Source organism: Engraulis encrasicolus, chromosome 16 (assembly GCF_034702125.1).
Source record: "Engraulis encrasicolus isolate BLACKSEA-1 chromosome 16, IST_EnEncr_1.0, whole genome shotgun sequence".
In the NCBI taxonomy this organism is placed as follows: domain Eukaryota; kingdom Metazoa; phylum Chordata; class Actinopteri; order Clupeiformes; family Engraulidae; genus Engraulis; species Engraulis encrasicolus.
The window spans coordinates 16,066,058-16,092,699 of record NC_085872.1 but is presented as its reverse complement, the minus strand read 5'-3'; the positions used below and the strand labels follow the sequence as shown (position 1 = coordinate 16,092,699).

At 43.7% G+C, this 26,642-nt stretch overlaps 2 protein-coding genes across 3 annotated transcripts; both read left to right on the top strand.

Annotated features, from left to right (window-relative positions):
• The first annotated feature begins 3,157 nt into the window (after nt 1–3,157).
• On the top strand, nt 3,158–21,232 carry LOC134465281 (WW domain-containing adapter protein with coiled-coil-like). Of its 2 annotated transcripts, none has more exons than XM_063218868.1 (12): nt 3,158–3,639; nt 6,576–6,765; nt 7,091–7,179; nt 10,951–11,066; nt 11,376–11,494; nt 12,045–12,413; nt 14,888–15,010; nt 15,720–15,868; nt 17,204–17,268; nt 17,724–17,922; nt 18,854–18,981; nt 20,128–21,232. In XM_063218868.1, exons 2-12 carry the CDS (start codon nt 6,663–6,665, stop codon nt 20,189–20,191), a joined length of 1,524 nt encoding a protein of 507 aa, XP_063074938.1. In that variant the 5' UTR covers nt 3,158–3,639; nt 6,576–6,662; the 3' UTR covers nt 20,192–21,232. The 2 variants fall into 2 exon arrangements, with proteins under 2 accessions (XP_063074938.1, XP_063074937.1); XM_063218867.1 differs by having other exon boundaries at nt 15,717–15,868.
• An 895-nt stretch (nt 21,233–22,127) lies between these two features.
• On the top strand, nt 22,128–25,098 carry bambib (BMP and activin membrane-bound inhibitor homolog (Xenopus laevis) b). The gene is made up of 3 exons (XM_063220222.1): nt 22,128–22,589; nt 23,176–23,463; nt 23,923–25,098. The coding sequence occupies exons 1-3, from the start codon at nt 22,514–22,516 to the stop codon at nt 24,363–24,365; spliced, it is 807 nt and encodes a 268-aa protein (XP_063076292.1). The 5' UTR covers nt 22,128–22,513; the 3' UTR covers nt 24,366–25,098.
• The last annotated feature ends 1,544 nt before the right edge of the window (nt 25,099–26,642 follow it).

Sequence of the window (26,642 nt, the reverse complement as noted above, 5' to 3'; positions counted from 1 at the left end):
ATGCATAATTTGATAAGCCTATAGCTCACTATTAAAGATAATGCTCAATATACTAAAATGTTTCTTTTCATGGTTTCTTTCACTTGCTATTTTCGTTTAGCTGTGAAGGGGAAAATAGTGTGTAGCCCCAACTGGATTTCTTAGGACTTGTTGTTATAGACACCAGGTGGACTCAAATAGTTGAATTTGTTTATATAATAGTCAGCAAAAAAGTCTAATTTGTTTATAGGTATCAAAATCCTAAAATAGCCTGTCAGACAGCTAGAGATTTATTCTCTCTTTTTTGACATTCTTAGTTTTCCCCGTCTCTCTACAGGTCTAATTCTGGGATTGAATATGGCAGCCCCCATTCGGACCCAGACTTAGCCTATGTTTGTCATCCCTGATTTAAGGAGAAGGAAAAGATTAGGACATGGATATGTCCCCGGTTCTCTGAATGAGATGAGTGAGCCATCTCTATGGGAAAGCGCTCTCAGTTGTTCGACCTGACAAAGACACTTTCTAATCACACCTGAGGGCGAATGAGCTGCGTTGGGGGCGGGACGACCACTTTGTCAAAACAGCTTGTTTTACGTGCGAATCTCACATTTCGAGTCACGCTCTCTTCTGGTGCAAGGTGTCATAGAGAGATGGCTCACTTATCTCATCCAGAGAACCGGGGACATATACATGTCCCAAAGTTCTCTATCATATCGATTAGATTGCCATGGGAGTGTTACAATAACTCCCGATTGCACTTGACCGACCCATTAGGTAGGACTTCTGCCCCCCCTGTATGGACGACGCTCCATTCACCCTAATGACAATCAGTGGACATGCCCAGAGACCCATGTTCCAGTGGCATGAGACCTATGTTCCAGTTACATCCAGCCGGTAGAACTGGAAGAAGGTGGAGGAGTTGGCCCAGCCAGCAGCCCTGCACACCTCAGAGAACGCTGCACCTCTAAAGAGGGCCCAGGATGTAGAAACAGCTCTAGTAGAGTGAGCCCTGATCTGAGCTGGGGGTTGACGCCTCTTGGACTCATATGCCAGAGCAATGGCTTGAACCAACCATTTGGAGAGTCTCTGTTTCGAGAGCGCAAGCCCTCTAGAGGGGTTGGCAAAGCACACAAACAGTTGCTCAGTCTTCCTGAAAGAGGTTGTCCTGTCCATAGAAATGCCTTAAGTGTGCACTCTGTTCCGCGGAAGTGAAAGATGAAGCGCAAAAGGCCTGAAGCTCTATGGGCTCACAACTAAAGGCATTCGGAATCTTCGGGATGAACGCTGGGTTCACCTTCAGAGTAACATGCGTATTGCCCTCGGCAAACTGTGTACAAGCAGCGTTAAACGATAGGGCATGTAGCTCACTCACACACTTTGTCATTGCCAAGGCGAGGAGAAGGGCGGTCTAAATGGAGAGGATGCTTAAATCCAGCTCTTGACCTATTTTCTCTCTTTCCCGCCCGTCGCTGTCTGCATCACTCCCTGCATCGAGACACAATTTTGGGGAGGTGCCCCAGAGTACCTGCGTGATGGGGGGGGCTTCACTCCGTTAACTGCACGGCTCACTGCATCACGACGCAGGGACGCTGGTCTCGAGGCATAAACCACCCTTTAGGGCTTCCGCACATGGGCTCCGACAAAGTGCTGCGCACTGGCGCAATAGAACCCGCACAAAGGCTCCAGTACCAAGGAGATATCCCACGGGGAGTGTCATCTGTCGTGATACGGGGCGTAGGCGGCTGGCGCCTTTCATGAACCGGTGTTCTGTCTAGATGAGTTGCCTCGTCGAGATGAGCGACCGGTAGCCTTATTCGATAGTGGTGTTCTATCGATTTGCGCTGCCTCATCTAAATGAGCTACACTTCGCCACGCATGCTCAGTAGTGAAAAGGATCACATCTCGACGGGTATCATATAGAGAGGACAAAGGCACACTGGTGGGTGACTACCCAGTGTTAGAACCGAAACCAACATGGCATGCCAACATAGCAGCCAAGTAAACTTTGATGGTAGAAAAAGCCTTGACTTTCTCCAACAGGTCTTGTAGAAAAACCAGTACTGAGGGCACGGAGTACTGGAAAGCTATCTCGCCGCGTTGGTCACACCAGCGCACAAAGACAGCCCATTTCAGGTCATACAGACACTTAGTGGAATCAGCCCTACTCATTGATTTGTGCTGATGACATTGTCTGGAAGCCCTGTGGCATTTAGGTTCATGCAGCGTTCCCTTGCCAGGCCCATGGAAGCATGGGGTTCTGGAGCTGGAGGGATAACCTCCCTGGGGCCTAAAGTCACGTCCGACCCAGCCGGGGAAAAGAGCGTGTTCGTGGGTGGTGAATCGCTCACCAACTCAGATAAACCTTCCGCGCCCTGTGGGCTGACCGGGGCCAAAGCCAGAGCAACGTCATCCCGCCCCGCCCACAACACAGCTCATTTGTCCTCGGGTGTGATTACAAAGGGTCTTCGTGAGGTCGAACAGCTCAGAGTGTTCTCCCATAGAGATGACGATGGAATCGTTATGATAAAGAACCTCAATACATTTTTGACACCAAAAGCTACCTGCCTGCCCTGGATACTCCTGCCATTAATATAAATCCAAAGTCTAATTAAATATTTCACAGTTGAATGCAGGAGGCTGTTGTGTTTCATAGGTTTACTAGTAGGTTAACCTAATAATTAGCTAACCCACTAAATGTAGCAGAATCCGATCATTACATTCACAAGTAGCTAACCAAGTTGTTGGCCCACTACTACATTGGATTCGATGCGTTAGGGGGCACTACTCCAAAGTCTGAATTTTGCAATGAGGAAGAGATATCAGGAAACATAGGGTACATTCCAATAAGCAGACTTCTGTCCTCCTTTGCTCACTTGCCTGCTTGAGATCTCCTGATGATGTCACTGATGTCAGAAAATGAATACAATATCTTGCTAAAGCACAATTCTAATGTCATTTTCCCATTTGCAATTGGGATGGTGAATGAAAAACAGCCCCTCAAAAATTGTTGTGGCTAGGCTGACAGTGAAAGCTGTGAAACTTTATTGTTTTCTCCACTGAGGCGGGGCTAGGATGTGGGACTAGGCCACAAGCACAAGTGAAGGACGGGAGTGTGCATATTGGAATTCAGCCTATGGGCAGGTCGGTCGTGCGTGTGTAGGCAAATGAGAGATGCGCCTGCCCTGTGCACTTCCTAGAAGCGGAGGAAGAAGCCGTGACAGTATTTTCAGCATTGGTAGAACTGTCACAGATGCTGCATATTTGACCGTTTAGAAGAAAAGCAACATTGCACTTATTTCACATCTACGCCTGCACACATTAATACAGCATTGATGGTAGCCTAATGCATGCAAGGAAACCACCAAGATTGAGTGATGGGTAAACCACGCATTACTTTACATTTGATGTCCTTTCTCACTGGGTTTGCAGATGCGCAAATTTGTCTTGTAGAACTGTGTGATCCGGTGTTCTTGGTGCACCTTTCCGGGTGAACCAAAACATGTTAAGTTTGGGCTTGTTCGCGTTCCAGCTAACTAGCTTGGAAATTGCCTGCTGGTGCCTACTTAGCCAGCTGATCAAACATAGTAATTGTGTTTAGCCATTAACTTTTTATGTCCTCTTTGTAGACGCAGTGGCCGAAGGGATTCGAAACCCAGCCAGGTAAGTGCACAGATTTCCCCGACGAGGTCAAAACACAATAGGCTATTTTTTTAACCTGTGGTCGTCAGCCACAGAGCTAGCCAGTTGACGTACTGTAAGTGTGTGGGTAGGCTGCAGACGTACTCGCAGGCCTGTTATTTTAATATAGTAACTATAAACTAGATTTAAGTTCGTAATGATGCTGATGTGTTACAGAAGCTCGAGAAATTGCATGCATTTTGTGATGAAAAATGAACGGGTGCTCTTACGCTGAACGATTTCTGGGACACAGCATTGCTGGCATAAACAAACCATTTTCGAAGATGCTGCGACATGTTTCGGCCACCTGAGTTATCTTTTTTTTCCCCAGTGATAAGCCGAGGATGCTATTGTGCCTTAACCCAAATCCTTGGGGTCTATTTGACCCCAAATATTTAACGTCTGAAAAAAAACCATTAAGAGTAGGCCTACATATTTCGTTTGCTTCATATTTTATGACTTTTCCTAAATAGATGGGGTAACTGTGACGAAAGGGAAACTTCCACAAAAATGTTTTCCCTAAGCTGTATGCATTTTGGGTAGGCCTAGTACACCCGTGTCCCTTGGGGTCAATTTGACCCCACATTGTTTTAGGTGTAGGCTATAAAACATGGATGGAACATCCATATTTTTCAAATATTTTTTCTAGTCTGTTTAAATCTGTTTAAATATGAAATACATGAAAATAAGTGATTTAGCTATGTTTTTTAAGAACATTTTTGCTCTATTTTGGGCCCTGATCACTAACAATGCTGATGTGGGCGAAGGCCAAAACTAATTCAAGGCAAATCTTTGGGCAGTGGTGCTACTTGTTGACACAATCCCCACCAATTGCATCCTATTATAGGCTATATACTGTATTACTGTATATATTATATAGCACCTATGGCACCTTATAGCACCATCCACACCCTTATCTAACCAACACAAACACACACAAACACACCCTAAACCTGTTTCATTGGAGCTACTATTGCTACTATTGTAATTGATTCTGTGAAACCATGCACCCCAAGGTAGGCCTATCAAAATGTGCACACTCATTGTGGATTAACTGATCGATTGGGCTAGCTCGTGTAATCATCCACACAAATACAGCAGATGAATAGATGTGCTAATTGTGCCTCCAAACGGCAAAAAAAACCTTGGATGACAGAGCACCAGGGAAGACATACACTATTCAAAAACAGCTCATTTTCACAGAGGGAATGTCAGCAAGTGTCCTTATAGTAGTAGTTCAGTATAGTAGGCCCTACAGAATATTAGGCCCTGTAGTAGTTCACATGTACAGTAGGCAGGAGAACCACCTTGCATGCGAGAGGCACACAGGGCACACCGCACCTGTGAAGGAAGAGAAGGACAGCACTCTTCAGATTTTTCTCTCTTTATTCGCCTACAAACTTTTCGGGCAGAGCACTTCGCCATTACACGCTGAGGAAGGGCTCTGCCCAAAACATTTGTAGTCGTAAAGAGAGACAATCTGAAGAGTGCTGTCCTTCGCTTCCCTTTATTCATCAATATATTATGTGGGATTCAGCACCCAGTTATAATCTGTATTAGGGTGGGAGACGTGACGCCTTGTTTTTTCGTAACATTGGTTAAAAACCTACAAAACTGTTATTTTCCTTTAAAAAACAAATGTCAATGAAAGAAGATGTGGTACATTATGTTTCATATTAGTCTTAGATGAGAAGAAACATTTTTGTTAAGATTTATGTAAAGGTTTATATGTCAAATTTCCTGCGGTGTGACTGTAACATTAATGAAACAATATATAATAATATATATATAAATTAACCAACAACATTTTGAATAATGTATGAAGCATTTGGCATGATTGCATAAATCTTAACTTTAGATTAAGATATGTGAATGTGGAAAAAACTCAAGACAGTAATATTAACTACAAGTCCAATTTCGTAACACAAATTGCGTCCCGTGGGGTGACATGTATGTCAATGTTTGTGAATGGGCAGCTGCAAGGCCAACTACAAGGGTCTTAAAGACTGGCACCTAACCAGTCAGTACCTCAATATTGGAGAGTGCTGTGGAAGTTTAAGGTGACTCTTAACCTCTTAATATGTCTTCATATTGCAATCTTTCTGTCACGCAATGCTTAGGTTCATTTTATGGTGTCCTGTGGTGTGACTGCTCTTATAGGAGGAAAAAAAGTTTTTTTTATTAATGAAAACACATATTAAGATTAAACACAATATCATTATCAAGTTAGCATGAGCTCAGATGTCAGTCATGTATACAAAAGGATTAAAATGGCCATAATGCAGTGAATTCCCTGTGGTGTGACTCCATTTTCCTGCGGCGTGACATGCCTATGCAATGTGTTGATGCAGGACACATTTTCCCAAAAATGGCAAAAATAAGGTGAAATTCCACGGACCACTAAGTGCTTTATTTTTTTCTATTTTTTTTTCCATCATTTTTTTTCAGGAATTGGAAAAACGTTTTTTTTTTTTGGCGTTACGCCCATAAACATCAACCACCCATTAACTATAGGCGATAGTGTGAGCGCGTCTCCTTCACTTCACAAGTTTCACACCTCACCTCTCAAATTTTTATCACCAGGCAGAGGACATAGGAACAATACCAAGTCGCAAAGTTACCGGTACCTCAGGCACTCAGCCACACCTCCGGTATCATAAGTGGCACCGTACCATTAGTGACATATTCCTGATTTTGAAGACATTTTACTGGCTGGGGTCAAATTGATTACAAGGATCACAGATGTTACCCAGATCTGAGGGTAAAAGGAGGGTGAAACAACTTGGTTATCTGATTTGATGTGAAATGATGTTGGCCTATGGGGAGACATTACTATATTTTCACATCACTCTTTTTGGCATTGGCACCAAGGTTTGGTGATCAGCATGAAATACGTATGCATCATTTTATTTTTACAGACCAATAAGTACCCTTTGAAGAGCCACCCTGTCGCAGATCAATATCACGAAAAAAGTAGAGATGCCGACTCCACTCCTCCTAGCAAAATGCTCCGTCGTTCTTCTGGCAGCCCAGATGTCAAACCTGGCGACTTTATAGCACACAAGACAAAAGTAGTTAATGCACAGCGTCCACGAGAGAGAGGTGGCGGTAAGTCTCCTTCTGTACCTACATGGGTTGGGTCCACATAGTTGTCTAAACAAAACAATTGGTAAATGTTGACTGTCTGTGGTGAGGTTTATAAATACATTTCATGATGTTTGGTTTGGTTCCATAGACTTCCATTTCTACGCTTCATATGGCTATACTGTTAAACTAAGCAATGCAAACACATCCTAAACATATTCTCATACTTCACCTGGACTTCTGAGCAATTTCCTGAAATGAGGTGGACTGTTCCTTTAAGCTTGTGTAGTGACCCTGATAAAGAATGTTGTAACGAACCCTGTGCATGCTATTCACCCCTTTTCTCCAGGAACCAGTTACTCTCCACAAGAAGACTCTCTCAGCCACAGCAGCCAGGGACCAAACTCAGACCCTTATCCAAGCAAAGCTCCAGACAGGGTAGGTGGCGTTCTGGTGTGGATTTAAGTCTCTTTGGTGAAGTGGCATTAACGTAGTGTAGAAAACCAGCGCCACCCGCTGGACGGCAAAAAAAATGGCTGGCGAGTGGGTCTGGGGTCCGTGTATCATCCGATCATTCAATTATTCCATTCAATCTGGCAAACGGAAAACGAAATAACGACTCCATATTTTGTTTTCCCGTTTTTCCATATGGCCAAAAAATGGGGAGTTAAGTTGGTTTTCCTTTTCCCAACTCAAAACAGAACAAGTAATAAACGAGAAAACCAAAACGAAATAACAACTCTATTTTACGATTATTGGTCCCATTTCCCGCGGTGCTTTTCTGTTGCTCGCCCAAGTAGCCTAAGGCACGATAGTGCACAAGTGGCTGCCAAACGCGCTGCTTTACGCATTTCCCCGAGGCCTATAATCAGCCTGCTGATGCTCCTACTCCACAGAACATCTTTCTGTCCTACTGGTAGCCCCTTATGTCGGTGTCTGTGGGTGGTAAAGATAGCCTAACTCCTTTACGCACTGTAGCCTACTGTTCGGTCCAGTAGGCCTATATGTCTCTACCCCATAACCTCATTAATATTTGTGACTGTCCAATGGGCTAAGGCTCCTTCCACTAGATCATTGTATTATTACAGGTGGAATGAAGTTTTGACCATTGGTTCGTGAGTCGGAAGAAACTTTTCTTCAACTGCTTGGTACCGTCTACTGACTGCCTATTCCTGGGAACTGCTACCAGCGAGGTCTCCTCCACAGTTGAGGCGTATCTGGTAGCAGCAGTTCCCAGGAATAGGCTATCAGCAGTACTTACTGTATCATTGATCAGCAGACGGTACCAAGCAGTGGAAGAAACGTTTGTTCCGACTCACGCACCAACGGTCAAAACTTAATTCCACCTGTAGTAGGCTATACAATGATCTAGTGGAGCCTTAGCCCATTGGATAGATAACTTTGCCGGCATCAAAGGCAAACTACTTATCTTTTTAAAAGGACCGGTTGAGGAAGGGGGTGCAAAAGCAACAAATGCATTAGGCCTAATATCCTCCCGTGCCGATATATTTTTAAATGACACTCATTTTTAATTGCGGAAAATAGTCCTCTCACAATTGCCGCTTCAAATACAACACTAAAGCTACAAATTTGCACGTGAGAAAGCTGATGCGTCTCTGCGAGGACTGTGCAAGGTCGCGCTTATTCTAACTAAGAACATATTTAAGAACATAACTAAAACAACATGTCTCCAAGTTGTGCACTTTGGGCACCGTTTCATCCTATGCACTGAAATAGGCGACTGCCAGTATGTTTGCGAGATCGCTGGGAATACATTTTCGGGAGGCTCTGTGCATAGCGGACAACAAGTGCATGCACAGGCGCTTTTTGCCAGCCCCTCGTGCATGCTGCACTGAAATGCGCACAAAATAAACAGCTAGGCCTACATTGCACATCGCCTTTACAAAGGCTGACACGGTTTTAACTTAGGCCTATTCTATTAAATCTTATGTGTTTAATGTTCCAAAATCGTTTCAACAGTAGATGTTTCAACACACTTAAAAAAAAAAGAAAGACACTATCGCCCCCCTCCCCTTCTGTGGCCATGTTGCCAGCGCCCCCCAACGGCTCTCGAACGTCCCCAGGGGGGCGCTGGTACCCACGTTGAGAAACGCTAAGTTAGGCTATCTTTACCACCCACAGGCACCGACACAATGGGGCTACCAGTAGGACAGAAAGATGTTCTGTGGAGTAGGAGCATCAGCAGGCTGGCGCCTCGGGGAAATGCGTTAAGCAGCGCGTTTGGCGGCCACTTGTGCACTAGCCTACCGTATCTTAGGCCTACTTGGGCGAGCAATAGAAAAGCACTAGGGGAAATGGGACCAATAATCGTAAATTAGAGTTGTTATTTCGTTTTGGTTTTCTCGTTTATTACTTGTTCTGTTTTGAGTTGGGAAAAGGAAAACCAACTTAACTCCCCATTTTTTGGCCATATAGAAAAACGGGAAAACAAAATATGGAGTCATTATTTCGTTTTCCGTTTGCCAGATTGAATGGAATAGTTGAATGATCGGATGATACACGGACCGTCTGGCCTCGGATCGAAAACATTTTGAACACTGTGCCCCAAGTCTGGCAAAACCACTCACAACGCAGAGATTTGTTTTGAATCAAAGCGGGCAGGGTTTTGAGGGAGTGACGACGAAGCTCGCAACACCGTTGGGAGAGCACGTCAACGGCAAAGATCGCTGATTGGTCAGAGCGCCGGCACGGTTTGAAAAAACAACAGGTTGTTCTCATCAACAATCTTCGGATGTATCGTTCATCGGGGCCAGACTAAATTACACATCCAGTCTCACATTTAAGCTGGTTTATCAGGCTAGCATTAACGGTGGACCGTGGATGCTTTTGGATGTCAAGGCTGGCAGAATATGGCGTAACCTTTATCCCAGCTAATGCTCTGGTTAGATGGTGAGCATGCCAAGCCTTCTGGGCACGTATGCATCACCTGAGGTTTTTGTTGTCCTTAAGAGATTCAAGATTCAAGATTCAAGATTTTTATTTGTCACGTGCTTCCTTGTGCAAGCACAATTGGCAGTGAAATGGGGATTGCAACTGCTCTGTGCTGTGTTGGATGGTAAAAAATGAAAAAATTAAAATAAATTAAAATAAAAAATAATTAAAAATAGTTATTGTCTTAATTCAAAAAGCGGATGGCTTGAGGAAAAAAACTTTTACGCAGTCTCTCTGTTCTACATCTTATGGAACGTAGTCGTTTCCCTGAGGGCAGCCTTTCAAACATGGAGTGACTAGGATGAAATGTGTCTTTCATAATCCTTTGTGCTCGTGTCTTTGTCCTTCTTGCATATACATCTTGCAGCCCTGGAAGGATGGCGCCAGTGATTTTTTCTGCAGCATGCACTACTCTGTGCAGGGCTATCTTGTCCTGAGCTGTGCAGTTGCCATACCATGTTGTAATGCTTCCTGTAATTACTGACTCAATTGTGGCAGAATAGAAGGACTTCTGCATGTCTGATGGAATTCTGAACTTCCTTAGCCTCCTGAGGTGGTACAGACGCTGCCTGGCCTTTTTCACTACGGTGGTGAAAATAGACTATGAGTAGTACTTATAGACTATGAGTAGTTCATGGAACCCTCTATGTATTCAAGCAGTAGAGGTCTTGCACTGCACAAGATCCCTGTACTTCACTTTCCAATAACTATAGGCACTTCCACACAGAGTTCCTTTTCAGTGTTCTTCTCAGCTTTTTGTGTATATGCAATTGCTTTGTGTGTTTCGAGAGAGGGGATTTTAAATCGTGAAATCGAGTACAAGATCGTCTACATGACAGAAGACATTTTGCACACACCATAAACATTAGTTACATGAAAGATACAAAAAGTAAAAGTAAAGTAGATGTTAAACAATGTTTATGCTATTAGTAATCTTACAACTTGGACATGTTATGGAGCATTCCCATTCCACAGAGTTTGCTGACTTTTCTGAATGAGTTTGCAGCATGTATGACAATTGGAGTCGGTGGATGATTCATAGTTGCATTTGAAAGGCACAGTCACTAAAGCAGCCTATGGATGAATTGTGTGCATGTGCATCACATCACATGCAGCCCTGCTTTGCAAGTGTGTGTAAGGCTGTTGTGCTCAATTGCAATCAGTTGCATCAGATAAAGATAAAGAGTGCCAGAGATCTGTTGTTCCTGTGTCTGGTCTCCTTTCATCTTGAATATGACCTGTTTTGCTTTTCCTCAGACACACGAGCCTGCAGATGACTGGTCAGAGCACATTAGCTCTTCTGGGAAGAAGTACTACTACAACTGTAGAACAGAGGTCTCACAATGGGAAAAGCCAAAGGATTGGATCAAGAGGTGAATATATTGGCACGTTTTTTTTCTGTTTTATCTTGCAACCCGGCTTTCAAGTACAGAGGCTATGACCGTCAACTACATGAATATGTTTCCAGATCTGCAGATGTGTTCCATTGTCTCTTATGTGACAGACAATGGGACACATCTGCAGATCTTGAAACATATTGGTGTAGTTGAACAAAAGTGATCTTATCATTGCCCAAAGAAAATAAAATGTTCCAAATATTTATGCACTGGATTAGGGAGATTGTTGGTGACTGGCAAAGCTCACGCCTCAATTTAAACCCTGTTTGTATGAATTTACTGCAGGGAGCAGAGACAAAGGGAGGCCCCAAAATCCATGCTGACTGTCAACAGCTTTCCTAAAGATCGGGACTACAGAAGGGAAGCCATGCACACTTCAACTCTCAGCGCCTTTCCCAATATCAGTAAGGATTGACTGTTCTTTTTTTCTTCCATGCAAAGGTTTTAATCACTAACATGCATACACAGTACGCGACAGTGTTCACTAGAAGGGCTGAAGGATTTGGAAAGTAGAGTGACCACCTACTAATAAGTCCAAGGGGGGACAAGGGGTATGCTTCTGAGGGACAATGTGGGACAGACCCTGGCGCGCACACACTCCACTCAAGTGTAAAAAGTAGCATGGAACAAAGTCTGACTTGCTTTGATGCAGGTGGGTCTTGGAACCCCTGTGTGACTGCCTAGGTCTCAGGGATAGAGACAGCAGATTTTTTTTTTTATTCAAGCACACTTGATCATGCATGTGTAACTTTTAAGTTCACCACAATACCAAGAAGAATCCAGACTCTGTCACAGTAAAGCATTAGAATGTTGACTTTGGTGGATTACTACCTTTGATACAGAATATACAGGTCGGTGATTGCTATACACTAGTTAGTATCACTGTCCTGCGCAAATCATTTTTCCTCTCCCAAAGCTTCTGCTTTCATGTGTCTTTCTTTTCTCTGTCACCAGAGGGCGCTGCACCGGACAGCTTGTCCAGCCACCCAGATTCGTCCCAGGTCTCCTCCTCCTCCTCCTCCTCCAGCACCTTTTCGTCTGTCCCCTCCAGCGCTGCTCAGGACATAAAACCCTTGGTTGCCTCCTGCTCTTCCTCCACCACCGCCACCTCCACCTCCTCTGCCACCTCCACCTCCTCTGCCTCTTCCTCCTCCTCTGCCCCTCCCACCTCCTCTGCCTCGGTGCCTGGGTCCTCCTCCATCACACAGTCCTCCAGCGCCTCCCTGCTGCAGGACCAGGCTCTGCTGCGGCAGCTGCTGCCCGCCCTGCAGGCCACGTTGCACCTCAACCATGCCAACGTCGACGTGGTCAAGCTCAACGAAGGTGAGCTCGTCCCCAACCCCATTCCCAGCATTCCCTTCAGTAGGGTACCCGGTAGTGGTGTGGATTGGCACTGCCCTCACGATCCGATTTGATCACGATTCGGGAGGTTTCGATTCGATTTGATTCAATGCGATTCGATCCGATTCAATAATACAATGCATTACAATGCATAACATTTCTTCTGAAAGCAAAGCAAATGTTTCATCAGTCATGATTAAAAGTAGTCAGATACTGAGCAACAATGTATTGGCTGTTTTCTGTATCAGTCTGGATCAGTCTGTATCAGTCTTGCAATGCTTTGAAGTACTTTTATTTAATTTAACATTCATTTGCTCCCGAAATATCCACGGAAGTAATTGAAACTTAAAAAAATTGCTGCATCGATTCTGGAACTTGCCGCATTGAATTGGATCGTCCATGCCCCGCATTGGATTGCATCACCGGATCGATCATTGTTCACACTACTACTACCCGGGCTGTTATTTGTTGGTGGGAGTGATTGAGGAAGAGTTTGTCAAGAGTTCCCCCTTCAGCTCTTGGTGTGAGGGGTTCTGAAGACATGGGGGCAGTCTCTGGCCACCCTACTTCTACTTCATGTAAATGCTGTAAACCAGGGGTTTAGACCCTTTTCATTTGAGGGGCCACTTCAAATTCCTCAAAGGGTCGTCAAAGTCCTCAGAGGGTCGCACTATGAACACAAACCAGGATTTCCCCCTGCACTTTAGGCCTATATTGAAGGCAGCCAGCTTTAAATCAGACACCACCTTCTCTTGGTCCCCTAAATATAACCTAATTGTATTCCAAATGTAATTTCTAAGATTCCTTTACAAAATATGTTATATTTCATGTGACTGTGAATTTCATAGCACTGAAATTATGTCAGGGGTCGTATAAAACGGCCTCAAGAGCCGTAAGCGGCCCTCGAGACATCAATTCCCCACCCCTGCTATAAACCCTCTTAATTCCACCCTTATCAGTAGGAAGAAAGGGTGTCTTCCTACAGCTTCATCCATGGCTCAGTTGCCCTTGAAATATCTAAGTTTTGTAGTTGAATCATGTTGCTGGAACCGCTGTCTTCCTTAACCTTCCTTAACCGTCAGGTATCGATGAATGGAGGCGGTTCCACAAAGTGTTAGTTTGTACATACCTGTACAGCAGTGTATGCTTAGTGTTTTTATTTTTGTACGCACCCTCCATGTTGTATTACACTGAGATAATGGTGAGGCTCCAGAGAGTAAAGCCGGGCATACACTGTGCGATATTTTCACTCGTGGGTATTAAGCTCCTGCTCACACTGCACGATGGAATCTCACCATTTAAAAGTTCACATCTCACGACTCACGCCGTCACACTATACGAGCCGACAGTCGGATGCGAGCCAAATGCTTCCACTGTGCGCCGCGAAGGTTATGTTTCCCCGGTCTGCAGAGGAGGGAACATGTGCACCTGAGGTGGAGATGAGGTCGCGCTCAACAGCGAATCGCACGGCCCTATTCATTTGTGCATGTGAAGTGTCAGATCGGGTCGTAGCAATACTTTAACTGTGCGATTTACGCACGAGCCACGACCAGGATTTCAAACAGTTTTGATTTTCTTGCGACCCTGCGATTGCACGATTGTGTGGCGAAATCGCTTTCTTTACCCCATGTACACTGCACGATACGAGACTCACGATTGACCTGCGATTGAGCAAGAAATCGTCCCTACTCCCAAAAAGTCGTGCGAGTGCCAAATCGGGGCAAAATCGGGGCAAAAGTCGCACAGCTTTAGTCTACAGGGTAGTTGTTGCCATACGGGGTTTTATAACTCACTAATATTATGATTGCAATACTGTGTGACAGTATGTGAAACAGACTGAAGTGCAAAAGTAAAACTTGAGGGCATGGCCCGTGTGGCTGTTGCCATTACAAACACTATCTTGTGTGAGGAGACATACCAGTTTTTCTTATTTGTTTTCTTCTTGTTTTAAAAATGACCTTGGTCTAGAGCTGTTGTATGGAAGATCTTAATTTCAGAAGTCTATAGTATGTTGTGGTTTAGCCAATGGTTTTGAAATGTACTGGCGATTTCTATATTTATTTCCTATGACTCAACTGTTCTTGTAGTACTGTAGCTGGCGCCTGGACATTGTCTGATGGGAATTAAAAAGAAGGGATGTGGACATGGGCGACATTTCACAGTCTGTTTATAAAGAATTTACCATAAATGTTCTAGCATTCATGTAAATGTTATAAAAAGCTCTTTAAGGGGAAAAAATGAATGAATTTGAAATGTTTCACAGACCCGACCCCTTCTAAACAGAAGTAATTGGTTTCCTCCCTGCTGTCTTATGGCTTTTCATGTCCAAAGCTGCTTTGAAAGTCTAAGTGTGTGTGTCTCTGTGTGTCTCTTTGTGTCTCTTTGTGTCTCTGTGTGTCTCTGTGTGTCTCTGTGTGTCTGTGTCTGTGTCTGTGTCTGTGTCTTGTTTCCACTAGCCCTCACTGCCGCTGTCACACAAGCTTCCTTACAGTCTATGCTTCATAAACTTCTCACTGCTGGACCGTCTGCTTTCAACATCACCACTCTGCTTTCGCAAGCTGCGCAGCTCTCCGCACAAGGTATGGCTATGGTCTTAAGTCGCGTCCACAAGTCTCCACAGCACCCCAGGCACATGTTCACCTTGAAAGCGGCCAGAATAAAGATATCATTTTAGAGGCTTTCTCAATGTCAAAGCACTTAGTGGCCACAGTTCACCAATGTGGTTGTGTTGGTGTAGGTATTCCATGTATCATTTGGTACCAATGCACCATGTGCACAGAAAGCGGTGTATCCACCAGTCACTAGCCAGGCCACAGCCTCCTAATGACACACATTCTGCATTACTTCTAGTCAGGCCAAGAGCAATGTAAATATCGTAAAATTGGGAACTCCACCGACTTTGTTGGACACCAGCCAACCAGTAGCAAACCTAGGGAGGCGGGTTAACCATGCTTTTTGGGAAACCTTAATTGTTATGCTCTTGGTCAGACCAGGTCTCGAAGAGATTTGAAAGTTGATGATAATGAGGCTAACCTGTCACTGCCGTATAAGACATGTTTGTCTAGATTCCCCTGCCCCTTTGTTACTAACTTGTAGCTAAGATGCTATTCACAATATGAGAGTGTTAGTTCTCTGTAGGCATCATCTGAGCCTATGCAAGCTGTCCCAACAAGTGTTTGACTGAAGTGTTTTTCTTCTGTTACATGCAGGTCTGACTGTCCTGAAATGTATACATTTTGAATCAAAGTGTTCATTCCGTCTATGTTCATTGCCACCCTACTCAAGCAGGTCAGACAACAACCCAGTCCCCAATGTCTCTGCCATCGGACTCCTCGTCTCCATGGTCTTATGTGTCTCCGAGGGTCAGCACCCCGCATACCAACGCGGTGTCTTTGAGACCCCACCTGGGCACCTCTGCACTCTCTTCCCAGGCGAAGGTGAGCTTCTCTTGGGTAGCCATTATGCTCATGCCTGCATATTTCAGTTGCCACAGTCCCTAGTTCAGCCATCCCAAGTTATCAAACTAGAATGATAATTAAAGGATAAAAAAAAAACACTATTTGAGGCACTCCTTACTTAAGTTTAAAAAGCCTTTATTAAATACTGGCTACATGCCTACGCGTTTCAACCCATTGTCTTCATCAGGGCATGGAGTGCCTCAAATAGTGTTTTTTTTATCTTTTCATGGAAGTTTGGACGCCCAAGTTCTTTTTGATGAGCACCCTTTTTTACTAACTGGATACAGGACCCAGTGAAGCATTCCCTTTTCTCTTTTTTTGTGGATAATTAAAGGATATCCTGCTAGTAAGGTGTGTTTGCCTTATTGGATTGACCCTGGTGTCCGCTACTTAAAGATGCACTGTGTAGGATGGTGGCCAGAGTAGGTATGGCAACTGTGCTGCTCATTGAAACTGTGCTGTCTATTGCCAAATTTGATCTTTTCACGAATAGTTGCTAAATAATACTCATTTTTTTCTAGTATGATCAAAGTATAGTAAGTTTTGCAGCTAAAATGACTATTTCTGGAAATTCAAAATGGTGGGCATGGAGAAGATCCACCTTTTCATGTATGAAAAGTGCAAGTTTCCCAGTCAAAATGAATTGTTAGAATGTCATGGTGGTGATAAATATTCATGAAAAAGTTAACATTTGTGATTGGGAAGAAGGAAATCTGGAAACAAACTACTAAAATGTTACAGAATTCACCTTTAAGTATGATTTAAAAAATACTGAAACATTTCCAAATTGCTTGTCATTGATAAGCTGCCATTGGTAAGCTACATCACCTAATTGTGTTTAACCCAGGCCTAGACAAAGTGCAGCAGTCAAGTTCTTTCTGCCTATAGACACAATAATAAATTGCATGTCACTTTTTACCCAGAATACGAATCTTCCAATGATGCCAGTGTCAGTCCAACATGTCAACATGGCTTACTAAACAGAACTTTTAAATGCTGTTTTCTGGAGAAACTTGCAGTAAGAAATGATTGGTAAACTGCAATGGGTTCTCTCTGTTAGATATTAATGGTCTATTGTAAGGTGTAATAGTAGGTGATCTGATATCCAACATGAAGGTCTCTCACTGAAGGTCTTCCCATAATTATTTCATTAATACAAGCTTTTAACGTCTGGATTTGACGCACAAGCTTTAAGGGATTAACTTGTTCCACAGTTGGATCGAGTTAGCATTTTCAAATGCTTACATTTGAACGATGTCTTGCCAAAATCCATACATGAGCACTGTTTCCATGTATTATCATCTCATGTACCAGGTTAATGCATCACTGGTGAAGCCAGCATCCATGGCTGCAGAGGATCCCCGGCTGCAGAGACAGAAGTACTACTTTAATCATATGTGCAAATATGGTGACGTATCAACATGCAACATTTGGTTTCAATGTTTACGTTTCAGTTCTTAAACAAACGAGATTAAAATAATCAGTCACAGAGCAATTGTTCTTGGGCTTGAAATATTTTGCCCAGTAGGGGGTGCCAGAGTCATTGTGCGAAATAGTCAGACTACTGGCACAAAGTTATTATGCTGCATTGTCCACCAGTTACATTTGCACTGATGGGCTGTATACTGAATGTGATTGTTTCAAATACTATTTATATTAATTACATTTTCACTGACTACCTTGGAATGACAAAGGTCAGTCTGTCATTTGTGACAATTGCAATAGCTCACTTAGACTAATCGTAGCGTTCTAGGACTTTTGGATCAACTAATGTGCCTTTTATCACTTAAGTAATGACTGTCTATCTAAATGTATTTTGTTTCTGTCCAAGCAGTAGTCAAGGTGGTACCTCACCAGGACCCTACCTTGTGGCAAGCAGAGCATCTGTGGGCAGCAGCGGAGCTGGGACGCTACCCAGCAGCGCCACCCCTGGCCAACGCCACAACGGCTTTACTCCCTCTCTGGCAACACACTTCGACGTGAATCTCATCAGGCATGTGCAGGGCTGGCCCACAGAACATGTGGATAAACAGGTACTAGATGGTGGCCATGGCCGCTTGATGGCTAGAAGTAAATAATTGATGTCCGCATCACTGTTAATGCTCCCAGTTTTTTAATGGCACAACTTTTCAGACCTTAGTCCTTCTTCAAGTGCAGGTTGCACTTGAAGGACTAAGGTCCGAAACGTCATGCCATTAAACAACTGGGAGCATTAACAGTGTTGCGGACATTTTGTTATTTACTTCAGTTATTTTATTTTGTCCAGCACCTGTGCCACTGATGTGCGCGCATTCTCTGCCTTCTTGCTTGATGGCTAGATCAGGCAGATCTGTGTGCACATGAGATCAGTAGTATTGAGAGACACAATACACGTTTCAACAAATTAAAACCAGTATTTTGGATATATAGTAAAACCTATTCATGAAGCTTATTACACTCAATTACTCTGTGTAGCCATGTCTCCTAGCTGAAACTTGTTTGGCAATCTGAGACAACAAATGACTCATAGAAACAGTACACACCTTTTTTAATTGACTCCGTCACAAACATATTTTCTGTTCATTTGCACTTAGAGTGCGGCAGCACAGACCCACAGGACGGAGTAATTAATGTAAAGTGTAGCCCATTTGAAGATGCCATATAGATTACAATCTTGTCTCCAGATCCATCTTGTCATTTTAAGGTAAACATGGTTAGTAATTGCTCAGCAAGGTGTGTCCTTATGCAGGTGAATCATTGCAGGGTTTCCCCCAGCAATTTATTTCTAAGGCGGCCACCTTGACAAGAAACAGCTTGACTAGGCCCCTGAAAAGATTAAGATTTCCTTTTGTGAATGTAATTTCTAAAGGTGCTTAGCCAAAGAAATACACTTTTAATGCCCCACCACCTTGACTAACAAAAATTCTGGGGTAAACACTGCATTATATCTTACGTGCCTGTCTGCTGTGTGCTGCTCTGTCCCAGGTGGTGCGGCTGACGGAGGATGCCCACAACATTGGCACTCTGATCATGGCCGAACTCTGCGCTGAGCTGAAAAACCTCAGGTCTTTGGTGCGCGTGTCCGAGATCCAGGCCACGCTGAGAGACCAGAGGTGAGGATAACATGCAGACCTTCATTCAGCCAGACTGGCGCAGGGTCATACTCATGATTTACTCATGCAATTCCTTCAACATTTAGATACCTGTTGGGTTTAGATAACATTTAGACACCAATGTAGGCATTTTACACACCAATGACCATTGGTATGTGCCATAGAAGTTGGCTACCTTCTTTAATTAGATCATAATTTAAATCCACTTAAGTCTTTTTTAAATAATTCATAATATTGCCACCGGCCAAGTGTTCATACAAACTTTTTTTAATTACTTAAAAAAAAAACAGTACTGGACTAGGTTCAGCACTAGGCGAGATTTTTGTATGCCTTATTGTAATTTAGAAAGTCACCACCAGATGGGGTGATGATGCACACATCTCTGTGCACTTCCACTGTATTAACCCATTCAGAATCGACGTCCTCACTGAATGCGTGCGCATCGTTGACTCAAACACATCAGAGAGGTTTTAAAGGTATTACGAGAGACTCCATTCCTCCGGGTGGTACTGCACTCTAGGGGCGCCAACGGAGGAGTGCAGACTCTATTCAGAATGAATGGACTGCGCTCTCTTGACAGTGGCCCCTAGGTGAACTGCAGGCATGGGTAAAATAGGCAGTGGGGAGGCTGTATGTAAAATTGGCTGTGAACACGCGCACACACAAACAGATAGTGCAGACCCCAAAGAGAGAAGACCTGTCGTCCTGAAGCGTGTACGTTGATAAAAAAATAGAGATTCTGAAAAGTACACTTGTTATGCTATTTTGAGAGGAAAGAGGCTGTTCCAGAAGCATTTGTTGTTACAAGACATTAAACTACTGACTGGACTTAGGACATCATCAGGAATGCTCGTGCCTGCATATCTGAAGTTACCATGACCATCCGTCTACTTTCGGAAAAAACACCTGGCTAGTTTCTATACAAATGAACGGTACATGGTCGTACATGCTCCAACGATGCGCACGCAGCCAAATTACGCCATATCTGTTTACAAACAGTAAACTGGTCAATAGAAATGAAATGTACAAAATAATTATGGCACGTGCAACCTACATATTCGTTGTAAAAATACTGACTTAAATGTTGTGTTTTTTACACAAAGCTTTCACGTTTCGAATAACGCAAATTTTATTTTTGCCCATCAGGATTCTCTTCTTGAAACAACAAATCAGGGAGCTGGAAAGGATGCAGACCTCCTACATGATTTGACGACCTGAGACTGAGACTGAGACTTTTGTGACAGCAGAAGCGCCTGAACACATACACGAACGACCCTTACAGAGCCTGTGAGCTCTGCAGTTGAGGGCGCGTGGTGTGTGAACACTTGAGCCTTGTTGAAGGTGGCAGCTACTTGCCAAGGCTGTCCAGGCCCCAGAGGCAGGATGAGAGCCCAGAGACAGTGGACCACCTGCAGGCTTGCCTGAGGCCAGAGCCCAATGTTCCTAGAGCATCCTGCCCTGCCCAGCCCGTCCATCCCCCTCCCCGTCACCCTGCGTTACACCCTGCGTGGCAGTGGCACACCTGTGTTTGCTGGACACGGCTGCACCCGCCCACTGCCCCCCACCAATGGCACCACCAAATACTGCGAGTCAACCAAGCATATCCATCCCTGCTTGATCCTGTTCGGTCTCATTCCACCTTGACTCTATTTTTTTATTTTCCTTTTATCCTGTTTTTTTATTATTATTTTGTTTTATGAAAAAAAAGACTGAAGAACTGCATTGGGGCCAATATCATGTGTCCATTCCATATGTATAGTTGTTAAAAGAGTTAATACAGACTAAAGTTGACTGTAATTCTAACAGGTGTGGGATGGTGGTGTGAGTACATTTGCACATGCATAACTGCATTTTCTGACATCAAGGCATAACACACTGCTGAGCCTTTTGGTAGAGAAAGCCTTGTGAGGTCATCAGCATGTGCCAATGTTGTCAGGGAGGGGAGGTGTAGTTCAAACAGCTCTGCCTTTGCATGGAACATCAATGATATCATGCACTTTCTTTTTTTCCTTTGAAGTTAAAAAACGTGGGGAAAATATTTTTTGTTTGTTTGTAGCGTATACAGTTGCAGAAGTGTGGCTTTGAGCCTCTTCTGTGTGCACTCACTGTGTTCCTTTTTCTTGCCTTATGAGTGTGGTGTCTGTAATGTCAAGCTCCCACCAGCCACAATTTGCTACTGATGGGATGACAAGAAGGGCATAGCTTTGTATATGGTTCATAAAATATATGAAAATAAACAACTGTTCTAACATGCCGGTCTTGGATTAATTAACATCACCTTGCACAGTAGTACATGCTATGGTACATGCCTCTATGCAATCAAGCAAAAACAAAAAAAGGTACATTCCTTGTTGGGGGTCAAATCAAAATGCAACCAAAACAGGTTATTTGTGTCTTTTTTCTTTGTTTCAATTCATTCAGCAATTCCTGAAACCTTACCATAGCATATGTTTTGTCCATTTCTAACATGACGGGTCGTTTATGAACATAGGAGAGTCTTTGTGGAGAGGTAAATATAAGCACGACGCTATGGTTTTAACAGTGGTGTAGTCTACTTCTTTATGGTGGGTATACTGTATATTTGAGTTTTTTTTAAGTGGGTATACTGTATACATTTGTGCCATTTAAAACAATGGATCAATCAATTTTAAGTGGGTATACTGAAATCCCTGAAATTTAGAAGTGGGTATACTCCGTATACCCGCGTTCTACGTAGACTACACCACTTAAATAAATGTAAAGTGAGTGAGCTTTCCGCAAACCTTGGGTCGCTGGCCCCCACGTGGACACACTGCAGTACACCCACACTGCGACAGTTTGGGGACAGTGCAAGCACCTCCATTAGTTTATGCATCATAAATAATACGTTTAACATCGATACGGCTGGCATAGGGACCGCAATAAGTTGTTGCTGTACAGACTGAAGGTCTGTAATATTTGCGTAATTGGATAGGCCTATTGAAATTTTAAACCTTTTCGTGCAAATTCCTTTTTATGTAAACTCGAATGTGCAAAAATAATTTCCTTTCCGTTATGTTTTAGTGTTCTCTGAAAACGCTTGGGATGTACATGCAAATGATGGCATGCGCAACCCAATGAAGTTCTCGAAAGGCGGGGAGTATGACAAGCAGGTCAGAAGTGGGCTGTTGGCTAGTGCTGCTCTCCGCCGAGTTGTCGTTAGTTTGCGCTAACCTCACGGAAGTACGAGGACAGAAAAAGAGCTACTGTTGAGGATATAACAAAGTCTGAGAACACCACAAGCACCTCTTAGGACGATAAATGCTTCCACATTTTGGACTACTATGGAACTTGGCTCAAGATGGCTATGTAGCGCCTGCGGAGGACATTTGTTACAGTGAACGAAGAGTTGACATGACAGATCCTTCAGTGTCGATGTGATACGACGACAATGCCACATAAAGTTTGTTCAGGAGACTTTATGTAGGCCTATGAACTTAAGCTTCTAATTCGCACAGTGTTGAAACAAGGACAATTGTTTTGAAACATTCTGTAGGCCTGTTCCCTGTAACCAATGGATCGGTATTTTAACATCGTTTCCATGTGGTTACAACTGGAACTTTGCGCGATGGCTGTTCTCCTGACGAAAGGTTCGTCTTGGATACTAGAGTTATTTGTTTATTTCTTCACATAGGCTATACTGCGTAGCTGTCATTCATGTAATGCTCACATAGGCCTATTCTAGACAAAAGGAACCCTGGATTCTCCTCGTTCTCATACTGGATTTCTGTGCCGTAAAGCATTACATAGCGCACTTTTGCGCAGCGTCTGTCCAAGACAGAAAAACCTTGCAGCCTGTCATTCTGTAGGCTATGGCTTGTGTAAATTCTTAACGTGGTAGTAGTCTAAGGGAAACAATGTCCATGGCGTGCTTTACTTTCTTTAGTTTCTTTATACAAGGTTGATACACCTATTATTTCTGTCATATAGGCCTATTGAACTATACTAGCCCTTGACCCTTTTGATGTGTCAGTAAGACTTCTTAGAGACTTGGGGACTTTTTACAAGTTGATGGACAAAGCCATTGTTTTTTGGTCATTTCCCCATTTTTGTGAAGTGTGTAGGTTTGTTGTTGTTGTTGTTGTTGTTGTTAAAATGCATTGTTTTGAATTAACTCCTGTTTCACTCTATAAGGTGAGATTGAGTTTTTTCTAAAAGGCTGTGTTTTTTCCACAGGGGAAATAAGATGCTACTGTGATGCCCCACACTGTGTGGCAACTGGCTACATGTGCAAGTCAGAAGTAAACGCTTGCTTTACGCGGAGTATAGACCCGAGCAGTCCACGCTCCCTGCTCTCTCATGGCTGCTATGATCCCCTGCTGAACTCTGACGATGTGTGTACCTCAGACGTGGCCTTTGACACTGCTGCTGCCCAGGGCTCCTCCACACTGGAGTGCTGTCAGGAAGACATGTGCAATTATCGGGGCCTTCAAGACTTGGCCTACGGAAGAAGAGAACCTTTAGGTACAGCAGTTACCTCATGCTCTGAAACATTTATTTGCTCCCTATCCTACTTCTTATGTTTGTCTTTTTCTCTGTATAGAATCGTGTGTACAGATCCATAGTCTGCATATGCACTGTCTTGTTGAACAGGCTACAGTAGACCCAGAATAAGTAGAGATATGATTGATATACAGCTGATTGTCAGTAGTCTAGTCTCTCAGTAGAATGGACAGTCCATCTGTGAGCATATCAAGGTGACAGAGTCTATTATAACTTCAAAACTTCAAAGTTGCCCAGTCGTAGGCCTATAGTGTGTCCCATTTCTCCTCTTTTTCACCTTTCAACTCCTACAGCTGTCATTTCTTCCTCTCTCATCTCATTGCATTCCCTTTGCTTTGTCACCCTCCCTGTTGACATATTGCTTGTAAAGTTATTTCATGGCTTTAGCCTCCTAACTCTCTCCTCTCCTCTCCCCTATAGACCGGCGGGACCGTCACCACCACCAGCAGACATCAGACAGCGGAGGAGGCCGTCACGTCGTGGCGCGCGTCCAGGAGGTCCCCTCCAGCCGAGAGGTGTGGTTCCGGGCGGCGGTGATCGCCGTGCCCATCGCCGGCGGCCTCATCCTGGTGCTGCTGATCGTGCTGGCCCTGCGCATGCTGCGCAGCGAGAGCCGGCGACTGAGGCAGCAGCGGCGGGAGATGCTCTCGCGGCTGCACTACAGCTTCCACGGACACCAGCTGAAAAAGGGCCACCACATGGCCAAGCTGGACCTGGAGTGCATGGTGCCCGTCACGGGACACGAGAACTGCTGCCTCACCTGTGACAAGATGAGGCAGTCGTCAGAGCTGGCAGGTGAACGGCTGCTATCACTGGTGCACTGGGGGAGGTATGGAGGCCGTGGCAAGATGGAGTTTGTGTGACTGAGCTTTGTTTTTGTAAGATGAACATTTCGAGAAGACGCTTTTGCACACCTAGTTGGGCAGGTGTGTAGGATATTATCCCAGTGGGGTTGTTATTGAAGTGTAACGAAATCCCGCTCACTGTCCATTCCACCAACAAACTTTATTACAACTTTAAAACTTGTATTAAAGTTTGTTGGTGGAATGGACAGTGTGCAGGATTTTTTTTGTAAGATAAACAAACCCATGGCTGGACTGAGGTGGACCCTGTCTTTTTCTGCAGCTGTCTATATTTGGTTGTCTGGAAAAAAAAGATACTGGAAAAAAAGACAACAGAACAGAACTCAACTTCTGAGCATTTTAACCATAATGGTTAAGGCTTTCTTAGAGGCACTTTATACTTGAAAACACAAGCTGGATCAACAGTGGAGGAGCCTACGGTGTGGCTCAAGCTCAACTGGACATTTGCTGAATCGTCCTCTGTAATCACTGAAGGACTCCAAAATTACAGTTGTAAAAATTGCACTTTTGTTTTAAAAACTGTTGTTTCGCTTTAAGGAAATGACTACGTAGACACTGACTGGCTTTACACAAAACAAGAACACTCGAGTTCAATCGCAGAAGAATTGAGTTGCCTCTATGTGTTCATCTTCTCCTGTGTAAAAACATGTCAGTTGATTTCTGTGTAAAGATGTCAGAATGTGTGTATATGTGTGTGTATATATATACATATATGATATGTTTCAGAAGAGTCCGCGAGTTGGTTCCTGTGCTTTCTTTTTTGCGTCTCCCGTAGCAGATTTTCCCTCTTTTTTTCAACAACCCTGCTCCACCTCATCATAGTGTAATTAATTTCCATGACGACAAACTGCTAGCTGGCTTCCAAAATAGTTTGGGAGTGTCCCTGAAGTTCACTCAAACATATTCAGCAAGTTAAAAGGGTGGTCCTCAGCCAAGTGCATCTGGTTTGTTCACAGCCTGACATTCACTGTTGTGCGCAAACATACACAACAGACGGATGCCCTCCATATTTACATACTGTCTGTCTCCATGTGGTTCGGTTGAAGTATTGAAGTCATTAGAGGCCCTGTGAGGCGTGCTGGAGTAGCGTGGAAGCTATTACACTGATGTCTTGTTTTACAGTAGCACACACTACACATCTTCTGACTCATACCGGAGAGCCTCCCCCAGGCCACGGTCTCTTAGATTCACAAGGAGAGCTTTTTATTTGCTTCTCTCTCTCTCTCTCAGTCTCTGTCTTTCTCACTCTCTGTCTCACTTTCTCATTTTCATTCTCACTCACTTTTTCCCTTTACCCGTTTTGTTGCCTGCTGTCTCTCTCTCTCTCTCTCTCTCTCTGACACTCACACTCACACTCACACTCACACACATACACACACACACACACACACACACACACACACACACACACACACACACACACACACACACACACACACACACACACACACACTTTTTCTTAGTGTGGTGCTTGTTTTCGCTGACATTCACTGTAGTAGTATAGCTGGGATTGCCTGTTAACGCAGTTAAAATCAGCCATATAATGAACCCTGCATCCAGATCACATGCAGTTCCACTGTACATAGACATCTTCATAAACTGTAGGGTGCGGATATTTTGACCTATTTTGATACCAGGTTCCTTCCTTCATTTTATTTATGTAACAAAAGTGGTTGTGCTGTCTTGTTTTGATGACATAGCACAGAAAAGGGGCTTTTGGTAACTGGGCATTCCATAATCATGCAGCTCCTTATAAACAGCCATTTTTGCAATAGTGAAAACCCAAAAGTAGTCTATTGAAACAGGAACTGCAATGAGAGTAAAAGGTCCAATGATGATCCTTTTCACAGCTCTTAAAAGAGCTTATAGAGAGTTAAGGTTTCTGGTACCAAAAACCCTCACTGATCCCTTCTAGTAAACACATGTTTTTTGCTGTCAAGCATAAGGGTCCTGTAATGATCATTTCCCAGGAGGTTTTTATTGTTTCTCTGCATTGTATTCTTCAATAATGCTAGAGAAAATAGCTTAGAAGAATCAGCAAACCATTTCACCACAACACATGGGGTAACTCTCTCCCATTTTCAATGAATTAACACTCAGAGGAACAGCTTTATCAGTGTAAGGTTCATGTGAACACACTATTGAAATTCATATCCAATTGCAATGATTGGAAGATGCAGTGGCTTGTTATCTATTGCAGCACATTGTCTCAGCTATAAGGTCACCAATGTTGCACTTTAGTTTAAAAAAATCTTTATTGGGGTTTGGTCCAAAAAC

Bases quoted from the DNA above. Each gene is read 5' to 3' on its own strand.
- LOC134465281 (XM_063218867.1), top strand. From the start codon at position 6,663: ATGCTCCGTCGTTCTTCTGGCAGCCCAGATGTCAAACCTGGCGACTTT. The intron at 11,495-12,044 runs GTAAGGATTGAC...CTCTGTCACCAG, and splicing joins CAGCGCCTTTCCCAATATCA to AGGGCGCTGCACCGGACAGC. The intron at 18,982-20,127 runs GTGAGGATAACA...TTTGCCCATCAG, and splicing joins GCCACGCTGAGAGACCAGAG to GATTCTCTTCTTGAAACAAC.
- bambib (XM_063220222.1), top strand. From the start codon at position 22,514: ATGGATCGGTATTTTAACATCGTTTCCATGTGGTTACAACTGGAACTT. The intron at 22,590-23,175 runs GTTCGTCTTGGA...TTTTTTCCACAG, and splicing joins GGCTGTTCTCCTGACGAAAG to GGGAAATAAGATGCTACTGT. The intron at 23,464-23,922 runs GTACAGCAGTTA...TCTCCCCTATAG, and splicing joins CGGAAGAAGAGAACCTTTAG to ACCGGCGGGACCGTCACCAC.